The 14,077-nt window shown below is 47.4% G+C and overlaps 1 protein-coding gene and 1 long non-coding RNA gene across 4 annotated transcripts in view; one reads left to right on the plus strand and one right to left on the minus strand.

Annotated features, from left to right (window-relative positions):
• LOC308465210 overlaps positions 1-14,077 on the minus strand; it is a 113,269-nt gene that overhangs the window by 23,142 nt on the left and 76,050 nt on the right. The window lies entirely within an intron of this gene.
• Positions 1-14,077, plus strand: part of TDRD10 (tudor domain containing 10) — a gene marked incomplete at its 5' end in the record, with an annotated part of 36,513 nt that overhangs the window by 13,819 nt on the left and 8,617 nt on the right. For all 3 annotated transcript variants that reach the window (XM_080984720.1, XM_080984719.1, XM_080984718.1), the window contains 5 exons: positions 122-198; positions 6,304-6,365; positions 9,545-9,615; positions 10,472-10,622; positions 12,291-12,333. In XM_080984720.1, coding sequence (XP_080840846.1) covers positions 122-198; positions 6,304-6,365; positions 9,545-9,615; positions 10,472-10,622; positions 12,291-12,333 — 404 coding nt within the window. The remainder of the gene's footprint in view (positions 1-121; positions 199-6,303; positions 6,366-9,544; positions 9,616-10,471; positions 10,623-12,290; positions 12,334-14,077) is intronic.

Below are 14,077 nucleotides of genomic sequence, written 5' to 3' on the forward strand. Positions count from 1 at the left end.
TCAGGTTGATGTGCGAGAAAGGCCAAATTTTGCTGCGATGAATGTGTGTTACCCTATTTCTTTCCCCTTCGGAAATAATTCTTCTATCAACACACATGGCATCTCTGAACTTGCTTCTCAGGTCAATCCCTGGCAACGAGAGGAATAATAGCAAAACTCTGAAGAAGCATGTCAAAGCAGCTCCACCAAGGCATCCTGGTAAGTTTGTGCTGCTCAGTTTTTGAAAATGTTTGGTTGGGGAGTAATAAACAAATGGCATCTGCAACACAGTGTTGCAGTGTGGAGGATTTCCTTATTTACTGCCTTTGGGTGGCGCTGTGGGTTAAACCACAGAGCCTAGGACTTGCCGATCAGAAGGTTGGCGGTTCGAATCCTAACAACGGGGTGAGCTCCCATTGCTCGGTCCCAGCTCCTGCCAACCTAGCAGTTCGAAAGCACGTCCAAGTGCAAGTAGATAAATAGGTACCACTCCGGCGGGAAGGTAAACAGCATTTCCGTGCGCTGCTCTGGTTCGCCAGAAGTGGCTTAGTCATGCTGGTCACATGACCCGGAAACTGTACGCCGGCTCCCTCGGGCAGTAAAGTGAGATGAGTGCTGCAACCCCAGAGTCGGCCACGACTGGACCTAATGGTCAGGGATCCCTTTACCTTTACCTTTATAGCCCAGCTCTCCTCCAAGGAGCTCAAGGCGGCATACAGAGTTCTCCTCCCCATGTGACCCTCACAACAACCCGGTGAGGTAGGTTAGGCTGAAAGTGAGTGACTGGCCTGTGGCCCCTCTAATGAACTCCATGTCTGAGTGTGGATTTGAATCCTGGTCTCTTCCAAGTCCTAATCCGACGTTCTAACCACTATACTGCACTGAGCAGAGAATGGTGCAATGTTTAGCGTTCCTTTTAAGGTTGATTCCTGCCAGCCATGCCCTCTGCCGGGATGCTCCATTCCGTCCCCTCTCCCTGACTTCCTGTGGCTTCTGAACATAGATAAGTCCTCTCTGGGCTTTTCTGCTTTGCTTCCTTAGCTCCTGGGTTCAGTCCCCTTAGGTGGGAGGTCGACGTAAGCAATAAAGAGATTTCTCCCTCCCCTCCACTTTAAACAAATAAATTGAAAGAACAAACCTCCCCATGTGTGAATATATATATAAATACAGGGACGGAAGGGGAAGAAAACACCTTTTACCTTTTCTGCTTTACAGAAACTTTCCTTAACATTTTTATATATTTATAATTTTTTTGACAAAGTAATAATAATATGTAAATAAGAATAAAATGTGCACCCCACCTCCGAGACCATTCCATTGTAACTATTCAACCTCCCAAAAATTCAACACCTCTCATGATGATTTGATTCCTTTCCGTTGCAAACACCATATCTCCTCAAAATCATTTCCCCTGCATATTCCCCGTCTTACTATAATGGCATATGTTAATTTATCATCAAGAACTATATCCCACACCTCTTTATACCATTCTTCCATTTTATATTCTGCTTGCCCCTTCCACTTCCTAGCCTTTACCATTAATCATCATCATCATCATCATAACTATTTCTATACCGCCTTTCATCCACAGATCTCAGGGCAGTTCACAACATAAAATTACAATATAAAAGACACAAAAGACACAATATCTGTTCATTGTATTTCCATCCTGTTGCTCATCCTCATAGCTTCTCCCAAACAGTTTTTCTTTGATGGCTCTGGGTTGGTTTCCCCCCCATGTCTAGAAAAAAACAGCATACACAATCACCTCCACATCTCCATGAACCAACATACAGTGGTTCCTTGGTTCTCAAACACCTTGGTACTCAAACAGCTTGCAACCGAAACACTGCGTACCCGGAAGTAAGTGTTCTGGTTTGCGAACTTTTTTCGGAAGCCGAACGTGTTCCATTTTGAGTGTTATGCTTCTGTTTTGAGTGCCACACTTCCGTTTTGAGTGTTACGCTGAGGTCTGTCTGTGTTTGCTATTTATTTTCCATTTTTTGTGGCTCTTTTTTGTCTTGTTTTTGTGACCGTGTGGAACCCAGTCCAGCTACTGATAGATTGTGTGACTGCAGTACATTGTTTCTTGCTTTCATTTTATAGATCCATGGTCTCGTCAGATAGTAAAATTCATGTTAAATTGCTGTTTTAGGGGTTGTTTTTAAAAGTCTGGAACGGATTAATCCGTTTTTCATTACTTTCTATGGGAAAGTGTGCCTTGGTTGTGGAACGCTTTGGTTTTGGAACGAACTTCCAGAATGGATTAAGTTTGAGAACCAATTTGGAAAGCTGTTATAAGGATATCCATGGAAATTCAACCAAGGGGAAGCGAGGAAGTCACTTAACAATGTCAATAAGTGTAATTTTAATAAGGTTATGATTTATGTTTGTTTGTTTGTGTGTTTTGTTTGTGTATAATTTTGTGAAACTTAATAAAAAAAATTGAGGGGGGGGGGGAAAGTTTGAGAACCAAGGCACTACTGTATAGGCATTTGCACAAATATTAGCTGAAAACATTTTCGTAAGAAAATGGCAATGGGAGTTTGGGGCTTTGGGTGGCATTGTTGACTCGATGATCATGGAAGGTGAGGAGCACAATTACAAAAGACAACTTCTTGCATTAATTAATGTACAGTCGTACCTTGAAAGCCAAATGGGATCTGTTCTGGAAGTCCGTTCAATTTCCAAAGCATTCGAAAACCAAAGCTCGGCTTCTGATTGGCTACAGGAAGCTCCTGCAGCCAATCGGAAGCCGTGTCGGATGTTCGGCTTCCAAAAGAACGTTCGAAAGCTGGAACACTCACTTCCGGGTTTGGATCATTTGGGAGCCAAAACGTTCGAGAACTAGGCTGTTCAAAAAGCAAGTATTTAAAAAGCAACTGTATTTAAAAAGAAGGGGCAAGTGCAAATGGGCCAACGTTTGAAATTAATAGGGAAATAATGGAGAATGGGAACAGGAAGGGGTCTGTATGAGAGGCAGGTCAGAGTGGCTTTTCTCAGGGTGGGAGAAGCTCTCGCAGATGGGAAGTGGGAAGATTCAACTTATCTGTATGTGTGAAGATTAAGATAAAATGGTGACTGAGGGCCACATAGATATATTTATAATTTTGTGTTTTATGACGATCATTCATGTATTTTACTTTATTTTTTCTTTGGGTTTTTCCTGTTAGATCTACCGTATTTTTCGCCCTATAGGACGCACTTTTCCCCCTCCAGAAATGAAGGGGAAATCTGTGTGCGTCCTATGGGGCGAATACAGGCTTTCGCTGAAGCTTGGAGAGCGAGAGGGGTCGGTGCGCATGGACCCCTCTCGCTCTCCAGGCTTCAGGAAGCCATCAGCAAGCCTGGGGAGCCTGCAGGAGTTCCCGCAGGGCTCCCTAGGCTGCGGATAGCAGCCTGCCGCCCGGCACGTGGGGCGCCCTGAAGCAGAGCGCCCCACGCTTCGGGCAGACATTGGCCAGCCCCACAAGCTTGGGGGACAGCGGGGAGGCGGAGCGCCGCCATACCGCTGTCCCCCGACCTGGTTTTAGGCGGGAAATAAAGGGGGGGAAATTTCCTTTATTTCCCCCCCCCCCAAAAAACTAGGTGCGTCCTATGGGATGGAGCGTCCTATGGGATGAAAAATACGGTATTTATTATTATTATTCCCGTTTGTTTAGTTTGAATTTTATGGCATATTCGGTTGAAAACCTTTAATAAAATTGATGCAAAAGAGAGAGAATGTGAAGCTATTAGCATAGTGAAGAGAGATTTGTATGCATTGCCCAATATATTGAACTTCTCTGTCTGGCCCTCGGGACTCCCTCCAGGCCGTGCCCCACACTTCCCTGTTTGCACCCTCCTTAAGACTTTCTGCCTGCCTTGCCAAATTTTGATAATGCTTCCTGATTTGCCTGGATGGAGGATAGAGGGGGCTTTGTTTGTGTGGAAAGTAGCCTACCATACGGACTGACATGTGGCCCATGAGAGATTACCCAGAACAAAATGTGGCCCTCAGGCTGGAGAGAGTTCTACACCCCACAAATGAAGGCACATAAGAAAAAAAGAACATTTTGAAAAAATATGGTTCCAGAACTGGAATATTAATAGATAATGTGTAAAATGTGCAGGGGTAAGCAAGGAAATAATAAAAGAATAAATGGAATAATTATTAAACTACAACAACACAACAAGATGGAAGAAGTAAAAAAAAATATTGAGATCACACATGGGGGAAGGGGAGTGGGGGTATAGGGGAATTTATAAAAATTTCTAATATAATATTTCTAATCGCATTGCATTTATATACAGCAAAGGTAAGTCTATAGCAATTAGGTATACAGTGGTACCTCAGATTAAGTACTTAATTTGTTCTGGAGGTCTGTTCTTAACCTGAAACTGTTCTTAACTTGAAGCACCACTTTAGCTAATGGGGCTTCCCACTGCTGCCGTGCCAACAGAGCACGATTTCTGTTCTCATCCTGAATCAAAGTTCTTAACCTGAAGCACTATTTCTGGGTTAGCAGAGTCTGTAACCTGAAGCGTCTGTAACCCAAGGTACCACTGTATTTTAATTTACTAAACTATGCAATAGGCTTATGTTACAAAACAAATATGGATTTTGAATTAGATGTTTGTAATTCTTTTTCGGTTTTGGAATAAAGTTTAAAAAAGAAAAAAACATTTTGGTTTCCCTGCAGAGATTTATGCCCCGTTCCCTGCCTCAGACCAATCTGGCTGCAAAATCTTGGGCTGTTTTTAAGGATTGTGTGTGTGTGTGTGTGTGTGTGTGTGTGTGTGTGTGTTTCTTTGGCACCCATTTCAGGAAAACGGCAACCGCGGTGCTCCTTTCTCTTCCCAGCCCTCTCGGCTGGGTTTTCTTTCCACACAATGTGCCTGCAGGCTTCTGAACAGGGCATAATCCTTTACGGCCAAACATTTCTCCCCTCGTTGGGGTCAGAAGTCAGAAAGCCATTGTCCGGTTATTTATAGCTGTGTCCTGTCTCTGAATTATCTTTGTTCGTTTGGGGCAGGCAGGTTGGAAAGCAGCCGACAAGTGGCAGGCAAGCCGGCTGGAGGTTTTGTGCTTGTGCCGGAGCCATTTTTACTGGGCAAGGGGGTTAGTGTGCTCAGCTGCACAACATCCAAGTTCTTCCCCCCACATCCTAGGGGAGGATGGTGGGGCACAAGGCAAGGAGCCCAAGTGTGGGTGGAGCGAAAGCTGGCGATGGGTGGAGCCAGAGCCCATCAGAGGAAGTGCCAGTTTAGGCCACATTCACAGCATAATGCACATTTGGAGCGCATGGCTTTGCCCCAGAGAATCCTGGGAACTGACATTTACCCCTCACAGGGGATTAGGCCAAATCTAGTCCTGCATCCTTCTGACAGTGACTGACCAGGGCCACGGGTGGCGCTGTGGGTTAAACCTAGGGCTTGCCGATCAGAAGGTTGGCGGTTCGAATCCCCGCGACGGGGTGAGCTTCTGTTGCTCGGTCCCTGCTCCTGCCAACCTAGCAGTTCGAAAGCACAAAGTGCAAGTAGATAAATAGGTACCACTCTGGTGGGAAGGAAAACGGCCTTTCCGTGCACTGCTCTGGTTCGCCAGAAGCGGCTTAGTCATGCTGGCCACATGACCCGGAAGCTGTACACCGGCTCCCCCGGCCAGTAAAGCGAGATGAGCGCCGCAACCCCAGAATCGGACACGACTGGACCTAATGGTCAGGGGTCCCTTTACCTTTAATACCACTTAAATGGCCATGGCTTCCCCCAAAGAATTCTGGGAGCCTGTAGTTTGTTACGGGTGCTGAGAGTTGTTAGGAGACCCCCAATTTCCCCGGCACATCTACAATTCCCAGAGTGGATTAATCAGTCAATCCCTTTTAACGGGGGACTATGGGAATTGTAGCTCGGGGGAGGGAATAAGGGGCTCCCTTAACAACTCTCAGCACCCTGAACAAATTGCAGTTTCCCAGGATTCTTTGGGGGAAGCTGCGTCTGTTTAAAGCGGTATGATACTGCTTTAAATATGTATACAGTGGTACCTTGGGTTAAGAACTTAATTCGTTCTGGAGGTCTGTTCTCAACCTGAAACTGTTCTTAACCTGAAGCACCACTTTAGCTAATGGGGCCTCTTGCCGCTACCGCGCGATTTCTCTTCTCATCCTGAAGCAAAGTTCTTAACCCGAGGTAATATTTCTGGGTTAGCGGAGTCTGTAACCTGAAGCGTATGTAACCCGAGGTACCACTGTACTGCAGATGGGGCCTTAGGGTGTCAAACCAAACCCCTTATTTGTGGGGAGTAGGAGGCATCTCTCAAAAACTCCTTTGGTTTTCTCCTTCCAGGGTCCTTCAAGAAAAAAGAATCTGAACTTTTTGTCGGCAATCTCCCGTTGGATATCAAGGAGGTGAGGCTTGGTGCTTTCTGTTTCAGGAATATATTTCTTGCGGACACTTTCGCGGACTCCCTTTTTCTCGTGATGTATATTAAGCTGTGAAAAATGGGCCTGTGATATGGTCTAGATACTCCCCGTTTTTGTTTTCACCTAAGTTGTCATCTACAACCCCCCTCTTTAAACCAAAACACCCATCATAAATGTGTCTCTCTTACAAGGATGTATATTGGGCAAGGGAAATGTCAGTTCTCTGTCCAGCGAGAAGGTGGGACCCGGGCATGGGTTGCCTCTGCCTACAACCCAGGACAGGTGGGCTCATGTGACACGGTCATGTGGTACAGCTTCATGGGCATAATCTGGCTCAGAAGGCTCCGCCCACTCAGGTTTCTAGCCCGTCTTCACCCCAGTCCATCTGCACTTAAAGCACTACCATGCCACATTAAAGGGTCACGGATTCCCCCAAAGAATCCTGGGAAATGTTGTTGGTTAAGGGTGCTGAGAGTGGTTAGGAGACCCCTGCATATCTGTCAAGCGTCCCTTATTTGGAGGGACAGTCCCTTATCCCAGCGCCGTGTCCTGCTGCTGTCCCTTATTGATGGATGTCCCTTAAATTTCCAGGGTTTCAAAGGAAGCAGCTCCTCTCCCTCCCTCCCTGCTGGCCAGGGAGGAGGGAGGCTCCAAGTGTGTTGCTTGGCTGCCCGGCCCGCCCCCCTCCGGCCTCCTCTCACCAGCCTTGGTCCCCGGGAGCCCCTCCCCGCTGGGACTGGCGGGAGCCTCGGGCCCTTTCCGCCGCCATCCTCCTCGCAGCCGCCAAACTGAGCGTCTCTGCCTGGGGCCTCCCCTCTGCCCGTCACTGCCGCTCCCGCTAGGCCGTACTGCGGCTGTGCCGCCGAAGGACCCGGATGAGATGGGCAGCCTGGCATGGCCTATGAATTGATGAGGAGCCTTGAGAGGAGAGCGAGGGCAACCATAGAGAAAGCAGTTCAGAGAGAGAGGAGGAAGAGGAGGCGGCGGAGGCGCAGGCAGGTGTTCCAAGGGCTACAAGGGAAGGACCGCAAGCGCTTCTCCCATAGATTTGTAGTGGTAGACTAGCATAGATGGTCTGATCTGCGGGTTTACTTCGGGCGCTATTCCCCCCCCCCTTCCTCCCACCCCACCTGATGGAACTGAGAGCTGCAGATGGAGCACGAGAGAAAAGATACAGAACGGCAGCAGCATCTTCGTAGCTTGGATTTCGTTTTGCGCGAAAAGCGGTTGCTGCTTGTAGTTATTTAATTGCAGTGTTTCATCGGCTGGTGTCTTGAGCAGCAACCTCTGGAAACGAAGGGCTAAAAACGGGCACTGCTCTCCAAAATTATCTGGTCCCTTTTAACTGGTTGACTAAAATTCCTTATTTTGGCTGCTAGTCCCTTATTTTCAAGGCTGCTGGTCCCTTATTTTCAAATCTGTAAGTTGACAGCTATGGACCCCTGTTCCCTTCACTGAACTATACACAACTGAGCTATCACCTGGGATAGCTCAGCTGGTAGAGCAGGAGACGCTTAATGTCAGGGTTGTGGGTTCAAGACCCACGTTGGCCAGAAATATTCCTGCATTGCATGTTGTGTCTATATATAAATTGATGATGATTTGTAAAGTAACACAGTAGCTTACAGCTAGGAAGCAAAATAACACTTCTAGGTGATTGGTAACTTCTTTCTAAAGACTATACAATGTCCAGACTCTTTATATTCAAAAGAACTCTACTTTCATAAACATATAACCGAGAAGAATACATTTACAATCTCATGCTTATTCACTTTGTTCCTTATCGAGAGCTCCTGTGCAGGTTTCTCCTGATTTACATTTCTGTTTCACTCCAGACAGATCACACGGACACACACTGTCCTCAGCAGAGCAGCCATTCTCCTCACATACACACAGAGAGGAGCAGAAAGCAGTTTAAAAAACGACAGTTACTGGAATAACAGTCACAACGGAATGGAATGCCTCTCTCATGTGACTCAGCCAATCACACGAGGGCTACTGCCAAAGGGGAGAAAAAACCCATGTTAAAAATACACAGTAATTTAACATAAGTAAATATTCCCATTTAAGGAAATTTTTACCATTATCCTTAACGTTGCATTACTGGATAGCTCAGTTGGTTAGAGTGTGGTGCTGGTAATGCCAAGGTTGCAGGTTTGACCCCTGTAAGGGGCAGCTGCATATTCCTGCATTTCGAGGGGTTAGACTAGATGATCCTCAGGGTCCCTTCCAACTCTCCAATTCTGTGAGTAGCCGAGTGATCAGTCCTTCTTCCCAAGGGACTCTGGGAATTGCAGCTCGGTGAGGGGGGTCATCTAGCGCTCAGCCCCTTAAACGAAAACTCCACCTCCCAGTGTAGCCTTATGAGGCTTTGCCCTTGGGTGGGAAAAATATTGCGCCCGGGAAAGGGAAGTGGGAGTCAACAGACACTCAAGGAATAGTTTTGGAGAAAAGGCTTTTATTTCTGCCATCCATGAACTGGTAGAAGGAGCAAGTGTGATAGTTCACAAAAAGCATGCACGAAGTTCACAGTCCTGTGCACAAGCATATATACCCTTCCAGATCCCTCCCCTTTTCTCCTCCCTCAGGAGTCCTGCCCATGAGTTCCTCTGAGCATGAACAGAAAGCTGTCTTGGGACTATTGGACTCTTCCCAGGAAAGGGGTTTCAGAGTGTTCAGATATGTTTCAATCTCTTGTTCTGGCATGGTTCCCGGACAGAAAGTAAGTTGCAATGTGGTTCGTTAGCAAGGCCAGAAGACATGAGAAAGGCCTGAGAAACAATGGACTGTTCTCTACCTTTGTTACAGCAGAGTGGAATGTTTCTGATGCTTAGCTGCTGAGAAAATGATTTTGAAAAGTTTTGAGAAGCTTTGAGCCTGCTTTGGTGGGGGGTGACTTCGGGCCTAGGTGAGGTCACCTGTCCTCACCTTCCTTCATTAGGATTCCTTTGGAGGAAGCCATGACTGTTTAAAGTGCTTGGTACTGCTTTAAATTCACCGCGCAGGCAAGGCCTTAGATTTAAAACTCAGGGAGTTGCCTCTAAACATATCCCTTTGGGTGCTGTAATTAAACTGCAGGGATCTCTTTTGGTTTAGCCTGGGAGTGATTTTCGGGGTGGGGTGTCAATCCCGTTGTGAATCTTCCCCTCTTGTTTCTATCTTAGACAGAGTTAGCGGTTGCGTTCAGGGAGTTTGGCGTGAAGACGGTCAAGAAGCACAAGGCAACTTTTACCAGGTACACCCTGTGGTAAACGGGAAGAAACCTTTGATAACCCTCCATTCAGGGATTGGGGGACGTCCGCCCTCCCGCGAGGGTGATCCTCTTTGGCCTTGCGAGGTCTTCCCATTATGGGCGGATAGCCTGGGGGGCTTAATGCATTCCCTTCCACCTGTGGTGATGTTCAGATGAAGGATGAGGACACGGAGAGACTATGCCTTGCCTGCTTTGGGGGTCTTTGTCTCCTTTTATCTGGCTCCACCTCCTTTGACTTGGACACATCCTGCTGCCCGCAGTAGGTTGCTGTTGCCACTTTCCCCCAAGAGTGGGAGGACTGTGGCCCCTGAGGCCGACCGATCTGGCCCTCGCAGCTCTCCCTAGACCACGCCTCTCATACCACCTGCTTCATACAATCTATGCTTGCTTTTGTCTGGCCGGGACTTGTAAACCATACAGTCATACCTCGGGTTGAAGTCGCTTCAGGTTAAGCCTTTTCGGGTTGTGCTCTGCGGCGACCCGGAAGTAACGGAGCGCGTTACTTCCGGGTTTTGCACATGCGCAGATGCTCAAAATGACGTCACGTGCATGCGCGCAAGCGGTGAATCGCCAGGCGCGCGTTGCGTTTGCTTCAGGATGCGAACGGGGCTCTGGAATGGATCCCGTTTGCATCCAGAGGTACCACTGTATATACACGGTGGCCCCTCCCACTTTTGCCTCTGGCCCCGCCCACCACTGGTGTGTGGTTCCGGAAGGGCATGTAGCCCATGTCCTTAGCACATGCTGAGTGTTTCTCCTTCCGTGGCTCTCTTTTTTTCTGGAGAGATTGAAATGCCAACATGGCGCCACAGCTGACGTCGCTTCTCCTTCTCCGCAGCTTTGGGTTTCTGGAGCTGGCGTCCGCCGACATGGTCAAACTCGCCATCAAGCGGATGAACGGCAGCCTGGTTCACGGGCGACGCATAACAGTGGCTGTTGCGGAGGACAGGAGGGCCCGCGAGCCCACAAACATGGACACAGAGATGCCGGTAAATATTCCTCCCTCTCTTGTAGCATCATCTATAATGACAGTTTGAAAGCCCGTCAAAGTGCAAGTAGATAAATAGGTACCACTCTGGCGGGAAGGTAAACGGCGTTTCCGTGCGCTGCTCTGGTTCTCCAGAAGCGGCTTAGTCATGCTGGCCACATGACCCAGAAGCTGTACGCCGGCTCCCTCGGCCAATAAAGCGAGATGAGCGCCGCAACCCCAGAGTCGTCCACGACTGGACCTAATGGTCAGGGGTCCCTTTACTTTATAATGACAAGGTCCCCTGGCCAGAACCCCTCTGACATGATTTTATATCTCCTCGCAGACACAGATAAGTATGTGACCTGGCATGTAGCACTCTTTGCAACTGCTGCTAGGAAAATTAGAGCGAATTATATAGCCAAGGTAGCCACCAACTGTAAAGGAGATGAATTTATTTGACCCTATCTACATCAAGCTATGGGACGCGGGTGGCGCTGTTGGTTAAACCACAGAGCCTAGGACTTGCCGATCAGAAGGTCGGCGGTCCGAATCCCCGCGTTGGGGTGAGCTTCCATTACTCTGTCCCAGCTCCTGCCAACCTAGCAGTTCGAAAGCACCTCAAAGTGCAAGTAGATAAATAGGTACCACTGCGGCGGGAAGGTCAACAGCGTCTCCGTGCGCTGCTCTGGTTCGCCAGAAGCGGCTTAGTCATGCTGGCCACATGACCTGGAAGCTGTACGCCGGCTCCCTTGGCCAATAAAGCAAGATGAGCGCCGCAACCCCAGAGTCATCCGCCACTGGACCTAATGGTCAGGGGTCCCTTTACCTTTACATCAAGCTATATTTTATCCTTATCACCAAACTCCGAATATAATTGCGCACTGTATTAATTAACATCATTTTTTAATATATTAGTGGCCATGTGATAATTTTAGCTTATAAATTTTATTGTTTAGTGTCTTAATTTGTCTATTAAGGTACTTTTATAGCTCTGTTTAGAGTAGGCAATGTCTTGATAACATAAATGTTTTAAGTTTTTTGTATCAATCCAGTACAGTGGTACCTTGGGTTAAGTACTTAATTCGTTCCGGAGGTCCGTTCTTAACCTGAAACTGTTCTTAACCTGAAGCACCACTTTAGCTAATGGGGCCTCCTGCTGCTGCCGCACGATTTCTGTTCTCATCCTGAAGCAAAGTTCTTAACCTGAGGTAATATTTCTGGGTTAGCAGAGTCTGTAACCTGAAGTGTATGTAACCTGAGGTACCACTGTATATTTTGTTTTAATTGTTGAATGATTCTGTGTACATTGCGGCAGCCTTTGGCTATGTGCAATAAAGCTGACTGACTGACTGGCATCGTCTACACCGGGCTTCCTCAACCTCAGCCCTCCAGATGTTTTGAGACTACAATTCCCATCATCCCTGACCACTGGTCCTGCTAGCTAGGGATTGTGGGAGTTGTAGGCCAAAAAAACACCTGGAGGGCCGAGGTTGAGGAAGCCTGGTCTACACTGACTGGCAGAAGCTCTCTCCTGGTTTTCAGCCAGGGTCCTTCTCTACCTAAAAATGTCAGGATTTGAACTCGTGACCTGCTGCTCCACCCACTGAGCTATAAGTGCTTCCCGATAGGTGTTAGGTGTTTTTCCTTTTCTGGATGACGGGGCTCCAAACCTCACGTTTCATTGCAGGATTTGGAACCCATCCCCTGGGAAGAGACCGGACCCAAGTGTGGTATGTTACACCTGTGGGGGTTTTTTCTCTTTATTTCCTCCCTGCTATATCCTGGGGCCTCAGGGCAGCTTTCCACACTCCCCCACCTGCCCTGCAAAATGACCTTGATTTTCTCGCTGGGCGAAGAAATCAAATTTTCAGATCAAATGAAATGAGAATGATATTATAAACGTAAAACCTATTTAACTAACACACGCTTACCTGGACGCACTTTTTTTACCCTGGCTTTTGACATTTGACGTGTGTGTTTTTAGGACCCACCTCATTTGGATGATTGTAGCGGGTGGCGCTGTGGGTTAAACCACAGAGCCTAGGACTTGCCGATCAGAAGGTCGGCGGTTCAAATCCCCGCGACGGGGTGAGCTCCCGTTGCTCATTCCCTGCTCCTGCCAACCTAGCAGTTCGAAAGCACGTCAAAGTGCAAGTAGATAAATAGGTACCACTCTGGTGGGAAGGTAAATGGCGTTTCCATGCGCTGCTCTGGTTCGCCAGAAGCGGCTTAGTCATGCTGGCCACATGACCCGGAAACTGTACGCCGGCTCCCTCGGCCAGTAAAGCGGATGAGCGCCGCAACCCCAGAGTCGTCCGCCACTGGACCTAACAGTCAGGGGTCCCTTTACCTTTAAGTTGTTTTAAACTGTTTTTAACACTGTGCTTTAATGTTGTGACTCACGCCTGACACCTTAGGGTGAAGGGAGGGGGGAGAGTAATAATAATCAAAGATAATGGTGTCTTATGGCAGCTGTAAACAAACAAACAAACAAACAAATTTAAATATTTATTATTTGTTAAACCCACTGATTTTTTTCTTTACAAAAGTAACTAAGACTCCTGTGTCTTTGAGTTGTTTTTAAAACTGTTTTTAATTTTAATTGAAGCCGTTTTGCGATAATGTAAGCTGTTTGGAATTGTTGCAGCTCACCCTGGGACCTTAGGATGAAGGGCATATTGTTGTTGTTTAATAGCAACAACGATGAATTGGAGCTCACCTTATCAGATGAAGGGCTCTGCTCAGACACCACACCCCACACAAAAGTGTGTGCACCTGCATCTTTTGTAATGTTATGTTGTGAACTGCCTTGAGATCTACAGATGTAGGGCAGTATATAAATTTAATTAATAATAATTACCGTATTTTTCCGTGTATAAGACTCCCCCGTGTATAAGATGCCTCCTATTTTTTGGGACTCAAAATTAAGAAAATGCACTATGCCCTATCCTTGTATAAGGTGACCCCTTACTTTAAACTTCAAAAATTTAGGAAAAAATCTAGTTTTATACACGGAAAAATACGGTATTATTATATTAGGATCAGACTTCGGCTAAATGTGGCGGGTGGGCGGGGTTGCCCACCTTTCAATCACATGACATCATGATTACCGTATTTTTTGCTCTATAAGACGCACCAGACCATAAGACACAACTAGTTTTGGGAGGAGGAAAACAAGAAAAAAAATATTCTGAATCCCAGAAGCCAGAACACCAAGAGGGATCTGGCTTCTGGGATAGCCTCTTGCTGTCCTGGTTTATGGGATAGCTGTGCGAAGCCTCTTGAGGGCAGCGGGAGGAAGGCTCCCCCAAGAGCCGCGCTCCCTTTAAAGAGTGCGCGGAGCGTGTGTGCGGCTCTTGGGGGCAGCCCTTCTCCCTCCTCAGGGAAAAGCCCCCAAGAGCCGCACACACGCGCCACGTGTCTCTTTAAAGGGAGTGCTGAGCAGATCCTCCCGCCTGCATTCGCTCTATAAGA

This window comes from Podarcis pityusensis, assembly GCF_964106645.2.
Source record: "Podarcis pityusensis genome assembly, chromosome: 16".
NCBI classification, from domain to species: Eukaryota; Metazoa; Chordata; class Lepidosauria; order Squamata; family Lacertidae; genus Podarcis; species Podarcis pityusensis.